This window comes from Lissotriton helveticus, chromosome 2_2 (genome assembly GCF_964261635.1).
Source record: "Lissotriton helveticus chromosome 2_2, aLisHel1.1, whole genome shotgun sequence".
In the NCBI taxonomy this organism is placed as follows: Eukaryota; Metazoa; Chordata; class Amphibia; order Caudata; family Salamandridae; genus Lissotriton; species Lissotriton helveticus.
In genome coordinates this window covers 183,582,520-183,602,439 of record NC_136060.1, presented here as the reverse complement: position 1 = coordinate 183,602,439, position 19,920 = coordinate 183,582,520, and the positions used below count along the sequence as shown (strand labels likewise).

The 19,920-nt window shown below is 44.2% G+C and overlaps 1 protein-coding gene across 1 annotated transcript in view; it reads right to left on the bottom strand.

Annotated features, from left to right (window-relative positions):
* PDS5A (PDS5 cohesin associated factor A) overlaps positions 1-19,920 on the bottom strand; it is a 1,342,323-nt gene that overhangs the window by 1,048,729 nt on the left and 273,674 nt on the right. Inside the window, exons 10-11 of the mRNA XM_078678314.1 lie at positions 18,137-18,231; positions 17,593-17,738 (exon numbers count right to left, since the gene is read on the bottom strand). Coding sequence (XP_078534440.1) covers positions 17,593-17,738; positions 18,137-18,231 — 241 coding nt within the window. The remainder of the gene's footprint in view (positions 1-17,592; positions 17,739-18,136; positions 18,232-19,920) is intronic.

Genomic DNA, 19,920 nt, shown 5'->3' with positions numbered 1-19,920 from the left:
AGGAGCCCCTGTGTTGGGCCGGGATCAAGTGCCCAAAAGCACATCAGAAAGTGCCTCATTAAACGGCAACAGCGGTTCTGTAGAAGAAGCTGGCGGAAGCACTTCAGTCAGCAGGTTGGTCCGGACAGGCACTATAGGGAGCTTGAGGTCAAGAGCCTCGGCCGCCCTGCGTAGCACCGTGTAAAAGTAACCTTTCTCCACCATAGTAACTGAAGGGGATGGTGAACCAGGCGCCGGAGTGTAATCCGGGCCACCGGCTTCCACCTCCTCATCCCAGTCGAGGACAGACTCGCACTGTGCTGCGAGAGGGTCTTCAAACCCTTCCCAATCCTCCTCTTATTGCACGAGGGGACGAGGACATGGGTGAATAAAAGGGTAAAAGTCCCCCATTAGTGTAGGGATCGGCGCTGGAAGACATCCCTCCAGCACAGTGCCGACGTCGGAAAATAAGTAGACGCCGGTGTCGGGCGCCACCGGCATCAGAGACGTCGATGTCAGTGGGGGGCCAGGAGGAGTCCACCGGCCATAACAAGGTGCCCCGGCCAGAGCCATGAATGCCTCTGGGCGTCAACGAAGTCGGGGCCGGAGCCATCGAGGAACGCGGAACAGTGGGGCCCGCGGGGCCCTAAGGCAATCCGACGGGGCCGCACGGGCCGAAGATACGTGCCATTGCAGACAAACTCTTCAGCTGGAGTCGCCGATGGACCCGGGAAAGGTGGGTAAGCAACTGTAACTGCTCAGGCTCCGGAGCCATAGGGGCGGTGCCACCTTCCCCCTCAGCCGCGTCCCGCACCGGCGAGGGGATGACAAAGAGCGATTGCGCTTCTTCGACTTTTTGTGCTTCGCCTTACCCGACTCAGAGTGCGAAGACTTCGAATGATGGTGCTTGCTCCGCGACCGGGCCATCGACCTCCCACAAGACCAGGACCTGGAACAATGTGGGGTCAACTCCCGGTCCTCCAGCCACTTTCGGGACAGCTCCCGCAAAGTTTTCAGGACCATGGCTCGGCAATGGGAACACGACTCGGTGTTGTGGTCACAGGCAGAAGAGACAATCACGGTGCAGGTCCGTCAGCGACATCGTGCGCAGACAGGCCTCGCAAAGCTTGAAACGGGGATCCCTATGTACCAGGAGTAAGTTTTACTTACAATTTAATTAAACACTATAGTAAACAAGAAGAGGGGTACCGCTCTCTCCAGATCTGCGCTTGCTGGCGCAGAAAAAGAAAGAACTGACGTCAGTGCGCGTCCAAGTAGCTCCTGTGACATCATCTCAGCAAATACGACGCCAACAACGCACGCAGAGCAGTACGGTACGGTGCCGCCTATCGACGCGCAGGGGTACTGCTGACGAAAGCTTTCCGGATCCAGTTTGACGCCTGGGGATATTCTGAGGTAAGGAATCTATCACTGACGTGTCTCTTTCAGATACCTAATAGACATTATGCTGAAAAATGAGAAACACCATTATTCGACTTTCCTATTTTTAAGTCTGTAGACTCTCTCATAACAAAAAGTGTATCTCGGTGACCTAGCAGCAGGAACAGAAGGTACGTTTACAAATGTTTTAATACAAATCTTTGTGTGAGTAATGCATAGGTGTTCTGGGGTGATATGTGGTACTATAATCTTCATGCCCCTTATGTGTCCTTGTCAGTTCACTTCATTTCAAACAAGCATTAGCAGAAGCAAGAAGTCTCACCTCCCAATGGTGTTACCAGATGTATTCGCTTTGCCAGTAATTTTTGCTAATACTGTTCTTGTTAATGAAATACTTGTTTACCAATGCAAAACAGCAATGGCAAAAAAGGGGAGTGAGGGCTGGGGAGTACTGGAGATGGGAGGTTTGAAAATAAAATATACTGACTGCGAGCAGTGCAGGAAGTACAGACAAGCTTGTGGGGGGGTGGCTTGATGGGGAAGCAGCACACAAAGGGGAAAGCAAAAAAACACATGAAACCCTTGGAGTGTTAAAAGAATAGTAATAAATAGTTCCTTGATTGTACCAGTGAAAGGATACAAGTCATCCAAGCAATAGGAATGTTAAGATACTTTGCTCCATGGAAGAGAAACACAAAGGAAAGCCGTCAAATAAGAAGCAAGCATAGCAGACTGACAAGAAACATTTAAGTAATGGGCTGACCCAAAGCCCACTGTAAGTATTTGTATAGGAGTGTAAAACAGGTCTTCAGAAAGCAGTCTGCAAGCAAGAACTAAAAAGAGTGAATTAGTGTATATCTTGTGACCAAACAGCTATGGGGTCGGCAGTCAGTTGTTGCTAACAGAAGGTGCAGAAGTGCTATGAGAAGTATAAAGAAGACAAACCGCAGATGAAAAACAATCTGAAAACATAAAAATATAAGTTTCTTCAATACAGGATAAATCTGCAATGTATCATTTGTGCAATTCCCACTACTGACTTCCATATTAGGAGATTAATGAAGTGACAACTTACTTGCCACCATTCCCCCTCATACAATGAACTCGTGTAATGCTTCCATTGTCCCACAATTTTCTTGATTCTTAACACACTGCTAATCTCGAAACATGCCTAAACTTCAATTGAGGTGCAAACTTAATTTCGACTTTTTTTACACCCACTGGCATCTTAATCCACACTACATCTCCCACTAGACAAAACCCTTGAAAGCAAGCGTGCAACTTGTCATACATATCTAGCTTTGTTTTCTGCTGCATACACCTCACTCCTTTCCTCACTTTGTTCTTTTTTGTGTAAACAGTCTTGATGAGTCAACAACTGTGAATCAAGCACTGGCTGAGGGGACTAATACTTTTCAGCCTCTGCTGGTTACAGGCAGATGCTAGAACCAATGATCTGCTTTGTTTATATGTTTCTGTGGTTCTCCAATCGTTGAAGGATTGTTGTTGCCCACATTTCGTGAGCTTCCTGTTAAGTGTCACTACTGAGACGAGCTCTGAAAGGCTCAGGTGCAATCAGTCTGAAGGGTAGCTCTGCTATTAAAAGCAACAGCTATGCTCACAACACATGGGGAAATGGGGAATTCCACTTTAGGACAATGGAAGGTGCTGGAGACCTCCAAAACCCCCGAGGTAAACAGGTTTGGAGTATGTGCAGCCAGGTAATCATCACAGTGCACAGCACAAGGATTATGCTACTTACCCGGTAAGCATCTGTTCTTGGCATTTAGAGCTGTAGAGTCACATGTTTTGCATTTTCCTGCCATCTAGTGTTGGGTCCGGATGTTTGCAAGCTGCTGTTCTTCAAAGAAGTCTTTCCCAGTTACGAGGTAAAGTGACGCCTCCTTTTGGTATTAAGGCGCATGCGCATCAACTCTATTGTTAGATTGTTTTCCCGCAAGAGGGTGAGAATGGAGTGTGTATAACAGATCTCCATGCGTATGTAATGTAAATAATGAAAACTGCAACAACTACAGGTGTCTAGGGAGGGCACATGTGAATCTATAGCTCTACATGCCAATAACAGATGCTTACTGGGTAAGTAGCATAATCAGTTTGAGACATGTAATGTAGATACACATGCTTTGCCTAGACTTTATAGCAGTATTCTCCCAAAGCGGTGGCTAACCAGTAGATGATGCAGATGTTTGAAAAAGTGTTTAGCACTGCTTGTCCTATATTGGCTTGTTGACGTGCTAACATCCACACAGTAGTGTTTGGTTAATGTGTGTGGTGTGGACCATGTTGCTGTTTTACAAATGTCAGCTATTGGACCTAAAAAGGCCATAGATGCTCCTATTTTACGAGTGGATAGTGCTCTAGGAGGCACAGATAAAGTTCTTTTAGCATTAGCCTAACATGTTTGAATGCATTTAACAATCCACCTAGCAATACCAGTTTTTTAGATAGGATTGCCTTTGTGAGGTGTAGCAAATGCAGCAAACAGTTGTTTCGTCTCACGAAAACCCTTTGTCCTTTCAATATAACACAATAACGCTCTTCTGATATCAAGAGTGTAAGAGCTCTTTCTCCTAACGTATCAGTTTGAGGAAAGAACACGGGTAACTCAACTGACTGGTTGATATGAAAAACAACAACCACTTTGGGAAGGAATTTTGGGTTGGTGGGAAGAACTACTCTATCTTTATGAAATTAAGTTGAAAGAATGGTTCTTCTAAGGCTAATGCTTGTAGCTCACCAACTCTCCTCAATGAGGAAGGCAACTTTCCATTAAAGAAACTATAACAGACCGTTGTGTAATGGCTCAAAAGGTGGACCTATGAGCCATGTATGCACAATGCTCAGACTCCAAACTGGTGCAGGAGGTCCCCTCGGTGGTATTATTCTTAAGGCCCTCCAAGAAAGCTTTAAGTACTGAAACTTTGAATAAAGATAGATGTTGCCTGTTTTGCAAATATGCGGCTACTACCGCAAGATGCAATCAAATTGAAGTGTAGGCTAGACTAGCACGCTGTAGTTGCAAAATGTAACAAATGATATTTTGAATAGAGGCATCTTGTGGTTCAATATTGTTATTGGTACAATATATAACAAATAGTTTCCATTTTGCTGCATAACATGCTCTGGTGGTAGGCGTTCTTGATTCCGTAAGAATAGTCATACACTCTGGTGGCAAGTTTAGGTAAACTAACTAGGACTTCAGGAGCCAAATCGCTAGATTGAGCTCCATGGGATTTGGGTGTCTGACTTCTCCATGGTTCTGCGCGAGAAGGCTGGAATTGACATGCAGCTTTTGATGTGGAACCACTGATAGTTCCAAGAGTGTGGTGAACCACAGTTGACGGGCCTAAGTGGGATCCACTAGAATCAGTGTGAGGGATGTTTGCCTGATCCTCCGAACCAGAAATGGAAAGAGAGGGAGAGGTGGAAAAGCATAGGCTAATATCCCTGACCAATTCATCCATAGGGCATTGCCTTTGGATAGAGGGTGTGGGAACCTGGAGGCGAAGTTAGGGCATTTTGAGTTGTCCACTGTGGCAAACAGATCTTTTTGTGGCAATCCCCACTGTTGAAAGTATGGAAGGAGAACTTGGGGGATGAAGTTCCCACATGTGTATTTGTTGCTGGCTTCTGCTGAGGAGGTTGGCAATGTGATTGATCACTCCTGGGAGGTGCTCTGCCAGCAGATGAACTCTGTGATGAATTGCCCAATGCCAAATGGGCTCAGAGAGGCGTGACACTTGGAGAATGTGCCCCCCCCCCCGTTTTTGTACATAGTTGTCATATTGTCCGTGCGAACAAGGACAACTGACTGGAAAGCTTTTAGTGAGAGATGCACAGCTAGAAGCTCTAGATAGTTGATGTGAAGACTTTTGTACTTGTTCCATAGACCTTGAATTGTGAAATTGTGAAGATGGGCACTCAAACCTGTGAGAGATGTGTCTGCTGTTAGCATGATCTGTACACTGCAGAGAGTGATGGGTGCGGCTGTCTATCAACACTAGTGTTAATTGACCCTGAGATTGAGTTCACTGACGTGCTAAACACTCTTGTAGAGGGCTCATGTGTAACCAAGCATGAGGCACTATTGCAATGCATGATGCCATCATTCCTAACAGTCACATGAAATTCCTGACTGTTAAGTATTGATTGGTCTGAAAATATAGTAGCAGAGTTTGAATATTTCAAATTCTGGCTCCATTGGTAGGGGCAAGAGCTGTGTGAGTGCTTAGAGTTGCTCCTAGATAGGACAGCATTTGTGAAGGCTTAAGATGAGACTTTTGTGCATGGACTGTGAAACCTAATTGATGGGGGTAGGTCTGATGTAGTCTAAGTGTGTTGTAAGCACTTTTGGTGCGTGCTAGCTTTGATGAGCCAGTCGTCTAGGTATGTGAAGACATGGATCTTTGTCATCTAAGATGTGCTGCCACTACTGCTAGATATTTTGTGAATACTCTGGGAGCAGCAGTTACGCTGAATGGGAGTACTTTGAACTGACAGTGTTTTTTCCTGCTATCACAAATCTGAGATATTTGCTATGTGCTGGATGAACTGGAATGTGAAAGTATGCGTCTTAAGTCCAGTGTGGACATAAAATTGCTTTGGGGTAGAAGTGGAAGTACTTGTTGAAGCTGGACCATGTAGAAATGTTCTGACAGTATGTATAATTTTAATGTCCTTAGATCCAAAATTGGTCTTTAGGAGCGGTCCTTTTTTGTGGATCATAAAGTACAGAGAGTAAACCCCTGAGCCTTGGTACTGTAACTGAACTGGTGCTATAGCTCCTTTTGCTAAAAGAGTTTCTACCTCTTGTTTGAGGAGCTGCAGGTTGTCTGGTGATAGCTTGTGGGTGTGAGGTGGACTATTAGGAGGATTGCTGGTGAGCTCCAGGAAATAACGATGTCAGATAATGTTTAGCACCCATTTGTCTGATGTTATGAATTGCCAAATGGGGAGAAATCGTTGAAGTCAACCCCCAACAGGTGTTAAATAATCAGAAGGAAGTGTAGGAAAGTCACTGATTATTGGGGGAAGAGGAGTTACGCGTTGGCGTGCTCTTACCCCTACCTTTGAAATGGTTTCATTTGTACCCTCCAATGTAGAAGTCTCTAGAGGAAGAGGGTTGAATGTTGGCTTTATATGAGGATGCATTAGGGTCTGAGGATGTAGTTTTGGACCCTTCCCTATAAAATGAGCAGTAAAAGGAGCCTCTGCTTGATGGAGACTGAAGCACTCCCATGGATTTCGCCACGTCCGTGTCTGTTTTTATCTTTTCTAATGCCTTATCAACTTAAGGTCTGAAAAGATGTTGCTTGTCAAAGAGGGTATTTAAAATAGATAGCTGGACTTCTGGTTTAACACCAGAAATCCTAAGCCAGGCATGTCGACGTAAGAGAATAAGATATAAGTTTTCCTTCTTGGACTACCTTTTGTGCCTTTTTCTTGTGCTCTTCTGGGAGGTATTGAAGTGTGCCTTCTATCTCGTCCCAAGTGCAAGTGTGCCCTGTTATACCTAGCAAGTAGGCCCTGTGTGTTGGCAATGTGCCAGTGGTTAGCGACTTGAGCAGCCACCCTTTTACTGGATGCGTCAATTAATTTAGACTCTTTATCCGGGGGTAGGTGCATCCCCAGAGGTCTATGAGCTTGCTGGTAGCTGTCCTGTAATAAAAACAGGATTAGATGGTGATGGTGTGTATATTTGTCAACCCTGGGTGTTCAAATACGGGTACGAACAGGGTCCTTAAAAATCTCATCTGCATGCCTCATCATGCCTTTCAACATAGGGAGACGGATTAGTCCTATGTGAAGACCCCAGTGTCTCAAATAAAAAGTGGTCATCCAAAGACTCTTTGTAAAGTTTATTTCCATGATAAGCTGCTGCCCTTGAAATCAGCCTTAGATTAGATACGTCATCATATGGAGGTGATGGTTTTGCAGGGATCTGTTGGTAGAGGAACATTGTCAACCTCATCATAATCATCATCTCCTAAATCAGGCTGTGTATGAGTAGACCCCTGAGGTGCTATGTGTAATGAATTTGAGGATGGCAGTTGTGGTAAATGTGAAGATGGTGGAGCGGATGGCAAAGTAAGGTGGATAGGATTTGTAGAAAAGTCCTTTTCCTTCTTAATAGGAATATTATACCCAGTGTCCTCTGAACTAACTGTCCTTTTTGAAGGAGTTTTGGCTAAAATGTGTCCAGCTTTTTCTGTTTTGGGTCTAATCTGTCCTTCATGACATCTAATAACGGTTCTGGGGATCTTGTTTTGATTTCAGCACTGAAGGTTTCGGTGCCAAACCTTACTTGTCCCTTTAATCCTTCAAAGAAAGGGATTTCGGCTCCTAACCAGACTTGTATTTTGGAGTGGAACGTTTCGGACCCAAACGCTGTCTCGATTCCATCACATTCTATTTGTTTCAGTGCCAAGCCCAAGGGCGGGGTGTCTGAAACATCACCTCGGTGCTAACCAAGGCCCAAAGGCAGATGTTGTGCCAAAGCCTTACGTTTAGTGGAAGAGAGATTATGGGGCGAGGGGGGCTTTAGTACTCACGGCACCCTGTCCTGGTGGAATGTCATCTGACTCCAATTGGATTTCTAAGTTGGAATCTGATTCTGGTATCCAGAAGGCCCCCTCTTTTTCTGCAGTGGTAGCTTCTTCCTGTTCGGATTTTTCTCCGAAGATATCCGGAGTATGCGGAGTGCTTTGGCGCGCATTTCTTGTCATCGAGCCCGCCAATCCTGAAGAGTCTTTTTCGATCTTAGACAAACCACACAATCTTCTTCCTTGTGCTCCATTGAGAGGCACAAGTTTGAGACTTGTTGGAAGTCGGTGCGAGGGTAATGCAAGTGGCACTGAAGACCGAATTGAAACTGAGTCCGTTCCATCGGCAGAAGGCTAGACCGACACGGCTAGGCCCGAAGGCCGCCCACGATGTTCAACAGAAGATGGAAAGGATTAGTTACTTACCTGTAATCCTAGTTCTCTTCCAGGGGTATACTCATCAAAGTCATAAGCACTGAATAGTCCCGCCCACGTGCGGGACCCCGGAGCAATAGCCAATAATATGCATATATCTACATATATATATATATAAATACATATAAATACGCATAAAATAACCATATATATATAGATAATATGCATTTACATATACATATGCAGCCCAAAATAACCATACTAGGCTCCGAAAACTGCCATAATAGCCTGTAAAATCTTTACATTTGCTAAATAAAGACATATAAAACACATTATATGCTAATGTAAAGAAGAAAACACTGCCTAGGTTTTCTTTGAAACACAAAACCTTTATTTTCAAAGGTAAATACAGGCAGGATCATAGAGGCAGCTTTAGCCTAGATAGGCTGCATTGTAACAGAAAAATCTGGCGCCGTGCCTTTAAGACCTCTGTGAGCCTCCAGGGGTATACAACCTTTACAACGCAACTTTTACCACGACCTACCATTACCACGCATTTTTTACAACGCAGGATCCATTACAACGCATACCATTACCACGCATGTATTTACAACGCAGGTACTTTTACAACGCATACCATTACAACGTAAGTATTGGTAAGTATATTATTTTATTAAAAATATTATTTGGTTTTTTTTGTAAAGGGGTATTTTTTGGGTTCAGGGTCAGTTTGGGGTTTTGGGTTAAGGGGTATTTTTAGGGTTCAGGGTCAGTTTTCAGTTTTTGGGTAAAGGGGTATTTTTAGGGTTCAGGGTCAGTTTTCAGTTTTTGGGTAAAGGGGTATTTTTAGGGTTCAGGGTCAGTTTTCAGTTTTTGGGTAAAGGGTTATTTTTAGGGTTCAGGGTCAGTTTTCAGTTTTTGGGTAAAGAGGTATTTTTAGGGTTCAGGGTCAGTTTTGGGTTTTTGGGTAAATGGGTATTTTTAGGGTTCAGGGTCAGTTTTGGGTTTTTGGGTAAAGGGGTATTTTTAGGGTTCAGGGTCAGTTTTCAGTTTTTGGGTTCAGGGTCATTTTTAGGGTTCAGGGTCAGTTTTGGGTTTTTGGGTAAATGGGTATTTTTAGGGTTCAGGGTCAGTTTTGGGTTTTTGGGTAAAGGGGTATTTTTAGGGTTCAGGGTCAGTTTTGGGTTTTTGGGTAAAAGGGTATTTTTAGGGTTCAGGGTCAGTTTTGGGTTTTTGGGTAAAAGGGGTATTTTTTGGGTTCAGGGTCAGTTTTGGGTTTTTGGGTAAAGGGGTATTTTTAGGGTTCAGGGTCAGTTTTGAGTTTTTGGGTAAAAGGGGTATTTTTTGGGTTCAGGGTCAGTTTTGGGTTTTTGGGTAAAAGGGTACAGTGTAAAAATTAAATATAATTAAATTTAAATTACATTAAATTAAATTGATTAAATTAAATTAAATTAATTAAATTAAATTACATTACAATAAATTAAATTAATTAAATTAAATTAATTAAATTAAATTACATTATATTAATTTTAATTAAATTAAATATTAAAAAATATTATATACTTACCAATACTTACGTTGTAATTGTATGCGTTGTAAAGGTATATGCGTTGTAAATACATGCGTGGTAATGGTATGCGTTGTCATGGATCCTGCGTTGTAAAAAATGCGTGGTAATGGTAGGCGTGGTAAAAGTATGCGTTGTAACGTCATACATCCCCAGCAGGCTCCCATAATGCACCACAGGTGACAGTTAGGTCAGTTCTTTTGGACGGCGTATAACAGTGTGATAACTGCATGGGTAACATGTAAAAGAGACAGTTCTGGTATTCGTCCGGGGAGGAGGGTGGGTGTGCTTATGACTTTGATGAGTATACCCCTGGAAGAGAACTAGGATTACAGGTAAGTAACTAATCCTTCTCTTCCAGGGGATACTCATCAATAGTCATAAGCACTGAATAGAGTAGCAAGCCCATCCCATACCCTGCGGACGAATACCAGACTCTCTAAACGGTACACTCATATAGATATTACCCAAACAAATTCCTCAGGGATGCCTGACCAACTTGGGCATCCGCTTGAGCATCAGAATCAAGGCAGTAATGGCGAGAAAAGGTGTGAAACGAACGCCATGTAGCCGCCTTACAAATTTCATGAACAGGAACATTTTTAAGCATTGCTATAGTAGCAGCCTTTCCTCTAGTGGGGTGCGCTCTCGGTCTACCCGGGAGCTGTTTTCGTGCCAACTGATAACATAACAAAATGCATGACACAATCCATCTAGAAATAGACCTCTTGGATGCAGGCAAGCCCGTATTTAGAGGACCATAGTTCACAAACAGATGATCAGTCTTTCGAACACTTTTAGTTTTATCAAGGTAAAACTTCTAAACTCTTTTCAAATCCAAAGAGTGCAGAGCTTTTTCAGCTGAAGAGCTCGGATTAGCAAAAAATGTAGGTAGTGTCACTGACTGGTTAATGTGAAAATCCGAGACTACCTTAGGAAGGAATCTGGGATGAGTCCGAAGCACCACTCTATTCGCATGGAAAACGAGATAGGGTTCTGTAGCACAAAAGGCCTGAATCTCGCTCACCCTGCGCGCAGAAGTGATAGCTACAAGAAAGGACACCTTCCATGACAGATGTTGAAGGGAAGCCTTATGTATAGGTTCAAATGGAGGACACATCAATTAAGACAAAACCACATTAAGTTCCCAAGGAGGTGACGGAGCCCTCATGGGAGGATACACTTTCCTGAGACCCTCCAGGAAATCCTTCACAACTGGCATTTGAAAGAAAGACCCCTGGGTAGGGGACTTTCGATATGCTGTTATTGCTGCCAGATGGACTTTAATAGAGGAATACTGTAAACCTGCTTTGGCCAAAGAAAGTAAGTATGGTAAAAGTACCTGTTCCTGACCTCGAATCGGGTCATGTCCTTCAGCAGCACACCACATGAAAAAACGCTTCCACTTGAAAGCATACGTCTTTCTTGTAGAAGCTCTCCTTGCCTCTCGTAAAATGTGCATGCAGTCCTGCGAGAGGCCTAGATGTCCATACTGGACGAACTCAGGAACCATACTGCTAGCTTCAGGGACGGCAGGTTGGGATGGAACACCCTGCCGTTCTCTCTCGTCAGCAGATCCGGACAACACGGAAGACTCCTGTGCGGCACTTTGGATAGATGCAGGAGATCCGGGTACCACCATTGGCGAGGCCAATCCGGAGCCACTAGAATCATGTCTGTCTGCGACTTGTACAGTTTCTTGATCACCAAGGGAATGAGTGGAATCGGAGGAAATGCGTAGAGTAATTTCTCTGACCAGTCTATCCATAGAGCATTCCCCTTGGACCCTCGTTGTGGGTACCTGGACGCGAAGACGCGGCATTTTGCGTTGTCGGCGTCCGCGAAGAGATCGATTTCTGGTGACCCCCAGGACCGGAAGACATCTCTTATCACTTCGTCTTTTAAGACCCAGTCGTGCGCTTCTGCGAAGTGTCTGCTTAGGTCGTCCGCTTGGACGTTGAGGACACCGGGCAGATGGACAGCTGAAACTGTCATACCCCGAGCCAGAAGCCACTTCCAGATTGCTTGCGCTTCCAGCGACAAAGGTCTGGATCTCGTTCCACCCTGCTTGTTCAGATAGTACATTGTTGTTGTATTGTCCGTCTGAACAAGCAGAGAGGCTGACGTGAGTGCTGGAAAGAAAGCCTTGAGAGCCAGATGAACCGCTCTGAGTTCCAACATGTTTATGTGATACAGTCTTTCTTTCTCTGACCACACTCCTTGAACTTGAAGGGGACCCAGATGGGCGCCCCATCCCTGCAGGGACGCATCTGTCACCAGCGATCGTCTGGGCATGTCCTCTTGAAAAGGCACTCCCACTATCAGATGACTCCGCTGCATCCACCATCGAATGGAGATCCGCACTGACAGAGGTAGCGACAGTTTGTCTTCCCAACGGTTTGAAAACTGGGACCACTGATCCTCCAGAGACTGTTGCAGAGGTCTCATGTGCAGTCTGGCGTTCGGAACGAGGAAAATGCAAGACGCCATGGATCCTAGCAGAGACGAGATCTGTCTGGCCGTTGGTCGAAGATTCTTTAGTAAGGTTTGACATTTGAGGAGAATAGAGGATAGTCTCTCCTCTGAAGGATACGCTTTTGCGTCCTTTGAATCTAGAAGTGCGCCCAGATAGTGTATCCTCTGTGTGGGGTTGAGGATAGACTTTTTGAAGTTCACGTGCAGGCCCAGCCTCCGCAGCGGATGTATGCAGAACGTGAGATGTTGTTGAAGAAGACTCGGGACGCACTCTTTAGCAGCCAATCGTCTAGATAGGGATAGACGAAAATATGTCTCTTCCTTAGGAAAGCCGCTATGACTGCCATGCACTTTGAGAAGGTGCGAGGAGCTGACATCAGCCCGAAGGGCAAGACTGCGTACTGGTAATGACTGGTTTGTATGCAAAACCTTAGAAATTTCCGATGCTTTGGGGCGATGGGGATGTGAAAATACGCATCCTGAAGATCTATGGAGCACATCCAGTCCCTTTGATGCAGAAGTGGAATTATTTGATGTAACGCCAGCATTCTGAACTTTTCTCGCCGAATGAATTGATTGAGGCGCCTGAGATCTAGTATTGGCCTGAACTCCTTGTTTGGACCTTTGTTTGGAACTAGAAAGTATCGGGAGTAAATGCCTTGTCAACGATGTGCCCTCGGGACCTCCTCGATGGCTTTCTTTAAGATTAATGCAGACACCTCCTGCTTCAAAAGATGAAGTCGATCTAACACAGACTTTTGAGGAGGAATGGAAGGTGGAGGAGACTTGAATCTGATTGCATATCCATTTTGCACAATATTCAGCACCCATTTGTAGTTTGTGATGTTTTTCCACTCGTCCAGACAAAAGCGAACACTTCCCCCCACCGGAGTGGGTAACGGGCTCAGGGGAAGCAAGCACTCACTGTTTTTGTTGCTGCTGCTTGTTTCCCGGTGCAGACTGTCTGGAAATGCCCCCTCTTCCTCTACCAGGACGACGCTGGGAGAACTGAGATCTTCCCTGATTCTGCTGTGACGACCATTGAGGGATTTGAACCCTCTGCTGGCTCTGTCTCCGATCATAAGGACGGTATTTTTTCTTAAAGCTGTCCTTTCTCTTTTCAAGGCCAACAGCTCTCACAGTATCGAGCTCCGTCTTCATTCTTGACATCTCATCGTCAGCATGAGACCCAAAGAGCGATTTACCATTGAACGGCAAATTCAAAATTCGATGTTGAGCTTCAGGCTTAAGACCCGTAAGCCTTAGCCAAGCTGAGCGTCTTGCACAGAGTCCATGGGCATAGCCATGTGTAGACAAGTCGGAAGCATCCGCAGCTGCGCTAATCACCTGGTTAGCCACTAGCCCACCTTCATGAAGGATTTCCAGAAAATCCTGCTTGTCTTCTTTTGGAAGTTTTTCTGTAAAGCGAGACAAGGAATCCCAAAGAGAACGGTCATAGCGACCCAGTAAAGCGGAGGCGCTGGCAACCTTCATGTAGGAAGCAGAAGTGGCACACATTTTCTTTCCTACTGAGTCCATAGCTTTGCTGTCCTTATCAGGGGTCCCAGAGGATGATGCCCCTCCTGTCTGATTCTTACGAGCCGCTGAAACGATGACTCAATCAGGTGGTGGCTCAGACCTGAGAAATAAAGGATCATTGTCCGGTGCTTTATATTTCTTTGCGATCCGCGAAGGAACTGCTCCTAAGGATGCCGGGGTTAAGAATTTGTGCTCCGCAGGATCCAACAGACCCGGAACCAGAGGAAGTAAGGGCCTTGATGACAACTTCTGATGCAAGGTCTCGAAAATGACCGTTGTCTTAGCAGTAGAGACAGGCATCTCGATATGCAGTTTCGCTGCACCATGACAGAGAACCTCATTAAAAGTAATTACGTCATCAATTGGTGAAATCCTACTCGGAGGAGTTGATGACAGCGTTGGAGAGTAGTCCCTCTTTGAATTTGTAGACCTTGTCGAAGATCTAGTATCGCGTCTTCTAGAAGAGTGACGACGAGAAGACTTAGGAGATGGTGAGGCTCGCCTCCTCTCCGATGGAGACTTTCTCGGTGGAGTACGCTCACGTCGTATTGCAGAGTGTACCACCCGTGCCAGAGGTGACCTCGATCTAGCAGACACCGGAGACTTGGAAGGAGACCTTGGAAGGTTAATTTTTCTTATCTTCCAGTCTCTGAGCTCACCCAGCCATCGCGGCGAGATGTTAGCCCCTGAAGGTGAAGGCGCTCTCGAAGGATCTGGAGAGATTTGCACAATCCGCAACTCAGGTGAGGAAGAGGACCTCCCAGAAGAGCCAGAAACCTTAGACCGGTCTTTGGACACCGTTCTAGGCCTTTTTGCAGCAGGAGACGTCGACGACATCCTCTTCGACGTCGATTTTTCCAACAGCGACTTCCTCGGTGGCGATCTCCTCGGCGGCGACCTCCTCGGCGGCGACCTCCTCGGCGGCGACCTCCTCGGCGGCGACCTCCTCGGCGGCGACCTCCTCGGCGGCGACCTCCTCGGCGGCGACCTCTTCGACGACGAATGCCTCTTCGGTGTTGACGTCAGGCTTTTCGACGGCGATAATTTTCTCGGCGTCGTGTGCCTCGACGTCGAAACCTCTACTGCCCGGGTCGACGTCATAGCACCTCTCGACGGCGACCTTGACTGATGTTTCGAGCCTCTCGACGGCGACCGTCGACGTCGATGAGACGACGTCGAGTCCCGTCCTCTTGTAGTCGTAGGCGAGCCAGACCGGGACCGCCTACGCTCATGTCGCTTCTCACCTTGCTTTGACGGCGAATTCTTCTTCGACGGCGAGGGATGCTTCGACGTCGACGTATGCCGCGACGGTGATTTCGATGCCGATTTTGAGCACACAGGTACCTTGGAAGAAGATCTGTCCCTCGAAGTTGAAGGAGACCGATGTTTTCTCTTCTCCCCTTTGTCCTTACGCTGAGAAGAAGGCTTCTTGGAGTGAACATCTTCTCTTCCACTCACAGTTTCTCCTCTGTCATACAGGGACTGAAGCCTGCTCTTCTCTCTCTCAAAGTTCTACCTGAAAGCTTGCTGCAGTGATAGCAAAGTTCTGGCTTGTGAGAAGAAGGTAGACAAGCTACACAGACCGAATGAGGGTCTGTCTTAGCCATTTTTTTACCACAGGCCGGACACTTAGCAAATAAGGCCGGCATTGTGACTGGAAAAATAGCCAAAAAACAGTAAACAATTGTTGGATTAGTCAGATAAGGACTAAAGACGTCGAGTAAAGACGAAAAAATTAGAGAAATACCAGAAGAAAGTGAAAATATATCACCAACTGGCGAGCTCAATGCTCCAGGATCCTCACAGAAGGAGCCGGAAAAAAAGAACTGACCTAACTGTCACCTGTGGTGCATGATGGGAGCCTGGAGGCTCACAGAGGTCTTAAAGGCACGGCGCCAGATTTTTCTGTTGTTACAATGCAGCCTATCTAGGCTAAAGCTGCCTCTATGATCCTGCCTGTTTTTACCTTTGAAAATAAAGTTTTATGTTTCAAAGAAAACCTAGGCAGTGTTTTCTTCTTTACATTAGCATATAATGTGTTTTATATGTCTTTATTTAGCAAATGTAAAGATTTTACAGGCTATTATGGCAGTTTTCGGAGCCTAGTATGGTTATTTTGGGCTGCATATGTATATGTATATGCATATTATCTATATATATATATATGGTTATTTTATGCGTATTTATATGTATTTATATATATATGTAGATATATGCATATGATTGGCTATTGCTCCGGGGTCCCGCACGTGGGCGGGACTATTCAGTGCTTATGACTATTGATGAGTATCCCCTGGAAGAGAACTTTACTGATCTAATCGACACGGGGAGAGAGGAAAACGCGCACGAAAACAATATTGTCGAGGGTACAGTGGATTGCGCACCGAGGGGAAGCAGCAATACACGTCCGAGCCCGATGGTGGAAAGAAAACAATCTAATAATGGGGCTGATTCCCTTGCGCAATATCACCGAAAGGAGGAGTCACATTACCTAGTGAATGGGAAAGACTTCGTTGAAGAAAAAAAACTTGCAAACATCAGGACTCAACACTAGATGGCAGGAGTGCATCTACAGCACACATGCCTTGAACAAAGGAGTTTCAATGGACTCCAGGACTGAAAAACATATTAGTAAACTACATAAGACATCCTTTAAAAATAGCCCTATATGCCAGAAATATGGAGGCCAAGGACCCATGTTATGGGGACAAAATGGGCCTTTTACAGGTGAATGTCAGTATACAGTTTACTACAGGAAAACAGGGAAATAGCCGGACATGCAAGAAAAGAACCACATGACATGGCTTGGGATGGTGGTAGGCAGTTGCATGTTTTGGCTGTTCTTCTAATCTTATAACACAGGTCTGGTGTTGACAACACCTGAAATACGTGCTAAAGACTGTTCCAAGAAGCGCAGAACCACAGAGTACAACAAATTTAAATAGTCACATGAACGACTTTTTTTCAATCAAGGAGTATGTCCCAGTGACTTATGGGCTTCAGGGAACGTGATCATTAAAGATTTTATGTATGCTTGTGGTATTTCTAAAGCGCAATCTAACCCAATAGGCAGCGGGGCACCATACAGGGTCAAAGACCAGCATAAAGGAGAGGTGGAATAATTGTGGACTGTTAATGCATTGTGACTGTGTTCTTTAAAGAGGCTCATCTTCAGCTCTTTCCTAAATTGGAGCTGTGTGGGGCAGCCCTAAAGGATACGAGGATTTTGTTCCAGATCCTGGACCCTAAGATTAAAGTGTTAATCCTAATCACATTTTTAAGCCCAAAAGAAAGGATTACCAGGTTATAATATTCACACTCAAAAGTAGAAGACAGAAGGTGGCATGTAATGTTATAGGATTTGTAGAGCGGATGGCTGTCACAGCAAAGGGACATACCATCGCTACAGCCAGAAGTGATGATGCAAACAGAACTGCTAGATCAATAGAAAAGCCAGGCATTTATGGCCCTTTTTAAAGACAGGAGGTTGGTGGTGTTTCTGATAGAGAGAGTCAGAGTTCTAGATAGCGGGTGAAAGCACCTTAAAAGAGCGTCCCCCTGCTCTGGCCCTACAGAATTACATGGCATGTCAATCTGCAACACAAACACGGACAATATATTTCAAGGTTACATTTTAAACATATTGAATTAAGCAAATAGATGGTCAGTTGGAAAATCTACTGTTGACCTTACCCGCTTATCCAATGTCCTTTCTCTTACAAAGCCAAGTAGCTGATCATTTACTAAGGAAAGATCTCTCTTCCCTGCAGTTATTATGGTAACAATGACATCATGGCGTATGGCTTCTTCAGGATCATGGGACCGAACCTTTAAGAATTCTGTAAATATGTCAAATGTTTTACGATTATTAATCTAAGACCAATACATTTGATCAATCATTAAAATTTCAACAAAGCTCATCATCCTGGACTACTTTTTATAGACAAAAATGACTGCAACACAGTTATCAAAGACCAACTGAATTGATTCCATTGTGATATTCTTGTTCTCTGTATCAGATAAGACAAGTCTTATATGTAAATGGGTCCCAATTAAATAATGAAAACTAGTAAAAAGAAATTGACACAGCAATTCGAATTAAGAATGAAAAGAGAATGAGACAGGATGGCACAACAGCAAGGCCTAAACAATATGACCATAACATTCTATGACACAATTAAACTTTACTACACACAAATGGTTTCTAGTTAAGACAATCCCAGTTTTGTTAACTTACCAGTCAAATCTCTTGCTAAATCTGGATGGTTCATTAAGCAATGACTGGCAAACTTCACACACTCTAATCTCACAGGGACATGAATATCATTGAACCTGAATGAAAAACATGCAAAAATCAATCCACAATATTCCACAACAGTCCACAAGAATAGAGGAGTTTGACAGTTTCAAAAACATTTTTTTTACAGAATGAAAAAAAGACAAAAACAAAATACAATATAATTACTATAAAGTGGCATAAGAAAGCAATGCAGGTTTCTAATTTACTGCTAACCTGCTACTGTGAAAAGCCACCAGTAGCACAATGCCGCCTTCCGATGAATCAGCCGGCTTGTTTGACTTTCACTTTGTCTTTTTGGTTCTCCTGAATTACGTTCCCCCTTGCCGGTCTTTCCTGACCTGATCTTCATTACAACCCCATTTTACTCTTCCCCTCTTCTGTCTATACCCCATAGGATGTGTGTATTTGTTAGGCTATGCTCTAGTAACTCATGTTACTGTGTAACACTGTTTTTTTTTCTCTATGTTATACTAGGCTCCTGTAACTGACGTAATTTTGTAACTTGCTAATCCTCATGTAAAGCACTCCAATACCTCCGGGTCTAGCCAGCCCTATATAATACTTTCCAAATAAATAAATGTGTCTCTACCATTTTGCCAGAGTAGGTACAATTGAAGTAGATCAATGCTCACAGTCCGCAACATTATTGGGGAGGGGCAAAAAAGAGAATTTGAATGTTTGAATCACATGAGAATCTTTGGTAGCTTGACTAACCACAAGTAATCTGTAAAGAGTTGAAACAACCATGTACATCCTGGAGGAGCATTTCTTGCAAGTGGATTGTGGACAGGGTCAAGAGTCAAAGTTCGAACTGTCATACACGCAACAGATCTGAATGGAACAAACAATACACTGTGATAGAACCGATGTAGAAAATAGACTTATCTTAAGAACTGTATGTGCAAAACAGCAAAAAGTTGGCTTGTTGTGCAGAAGGGTTTTATGAAGCCAATGTGACACAGGAGTACTTATAAATACTAAGTTATATAAAGAGGACTCTGCTGTGGGCTAATAAATAGAGTCGTTTTACCAATATAGAAGAATGACACAACCTTAGGTAAGAAGTTTGAGTGTGTATTGTGCTATGTAAATACAGTTCTGAATAATAGACCATTCTCAACTGAAAGTTCATGAATAACATTCTTACACCATTTGCATTCCTCATCACATGAGGAATCAAAAACACGTGCCATAACCATCTCAACAACATCCTGCAGCCCTAGGTTATTATTCAACGTACTTAACCATTCTTCAAGCAAGATACACCTGAAGAAACTGTACAAACTTTGTACCCATCATCTTTCCACCACTCATCTGTAGTCTCCTGTCCATCTACAGAATCACATTCCATTCAAGATAAACAATCTGTTTCTTTGTTATAAATCCCTCGAATGCATTGAACTTCAAAATGTAAGTCCTGCAAAGCAATTATCCACCTACAGACACAAGACAAAATTACATCCAAACCTTTCCTTGCAAAGAACTCCTTCAATTACTTGTGATCAGAATGGACAATAAAATTGTATCCCTATAAAATTGCTTTAATTTGATTATAGCCCAAAACACAGCCAATGCCTCTTTTTCGATAGTGGTGTGCCTGGTTTCGGCCTCCCTAAGACTCCTTTAAGCAAAAGCATTAACTTCTTGACCATCTTGAATATATTCGAACACAGGCCTCAAACCCTCAAGATTGACATAGGTAGTTAAAGGACACAACAAAC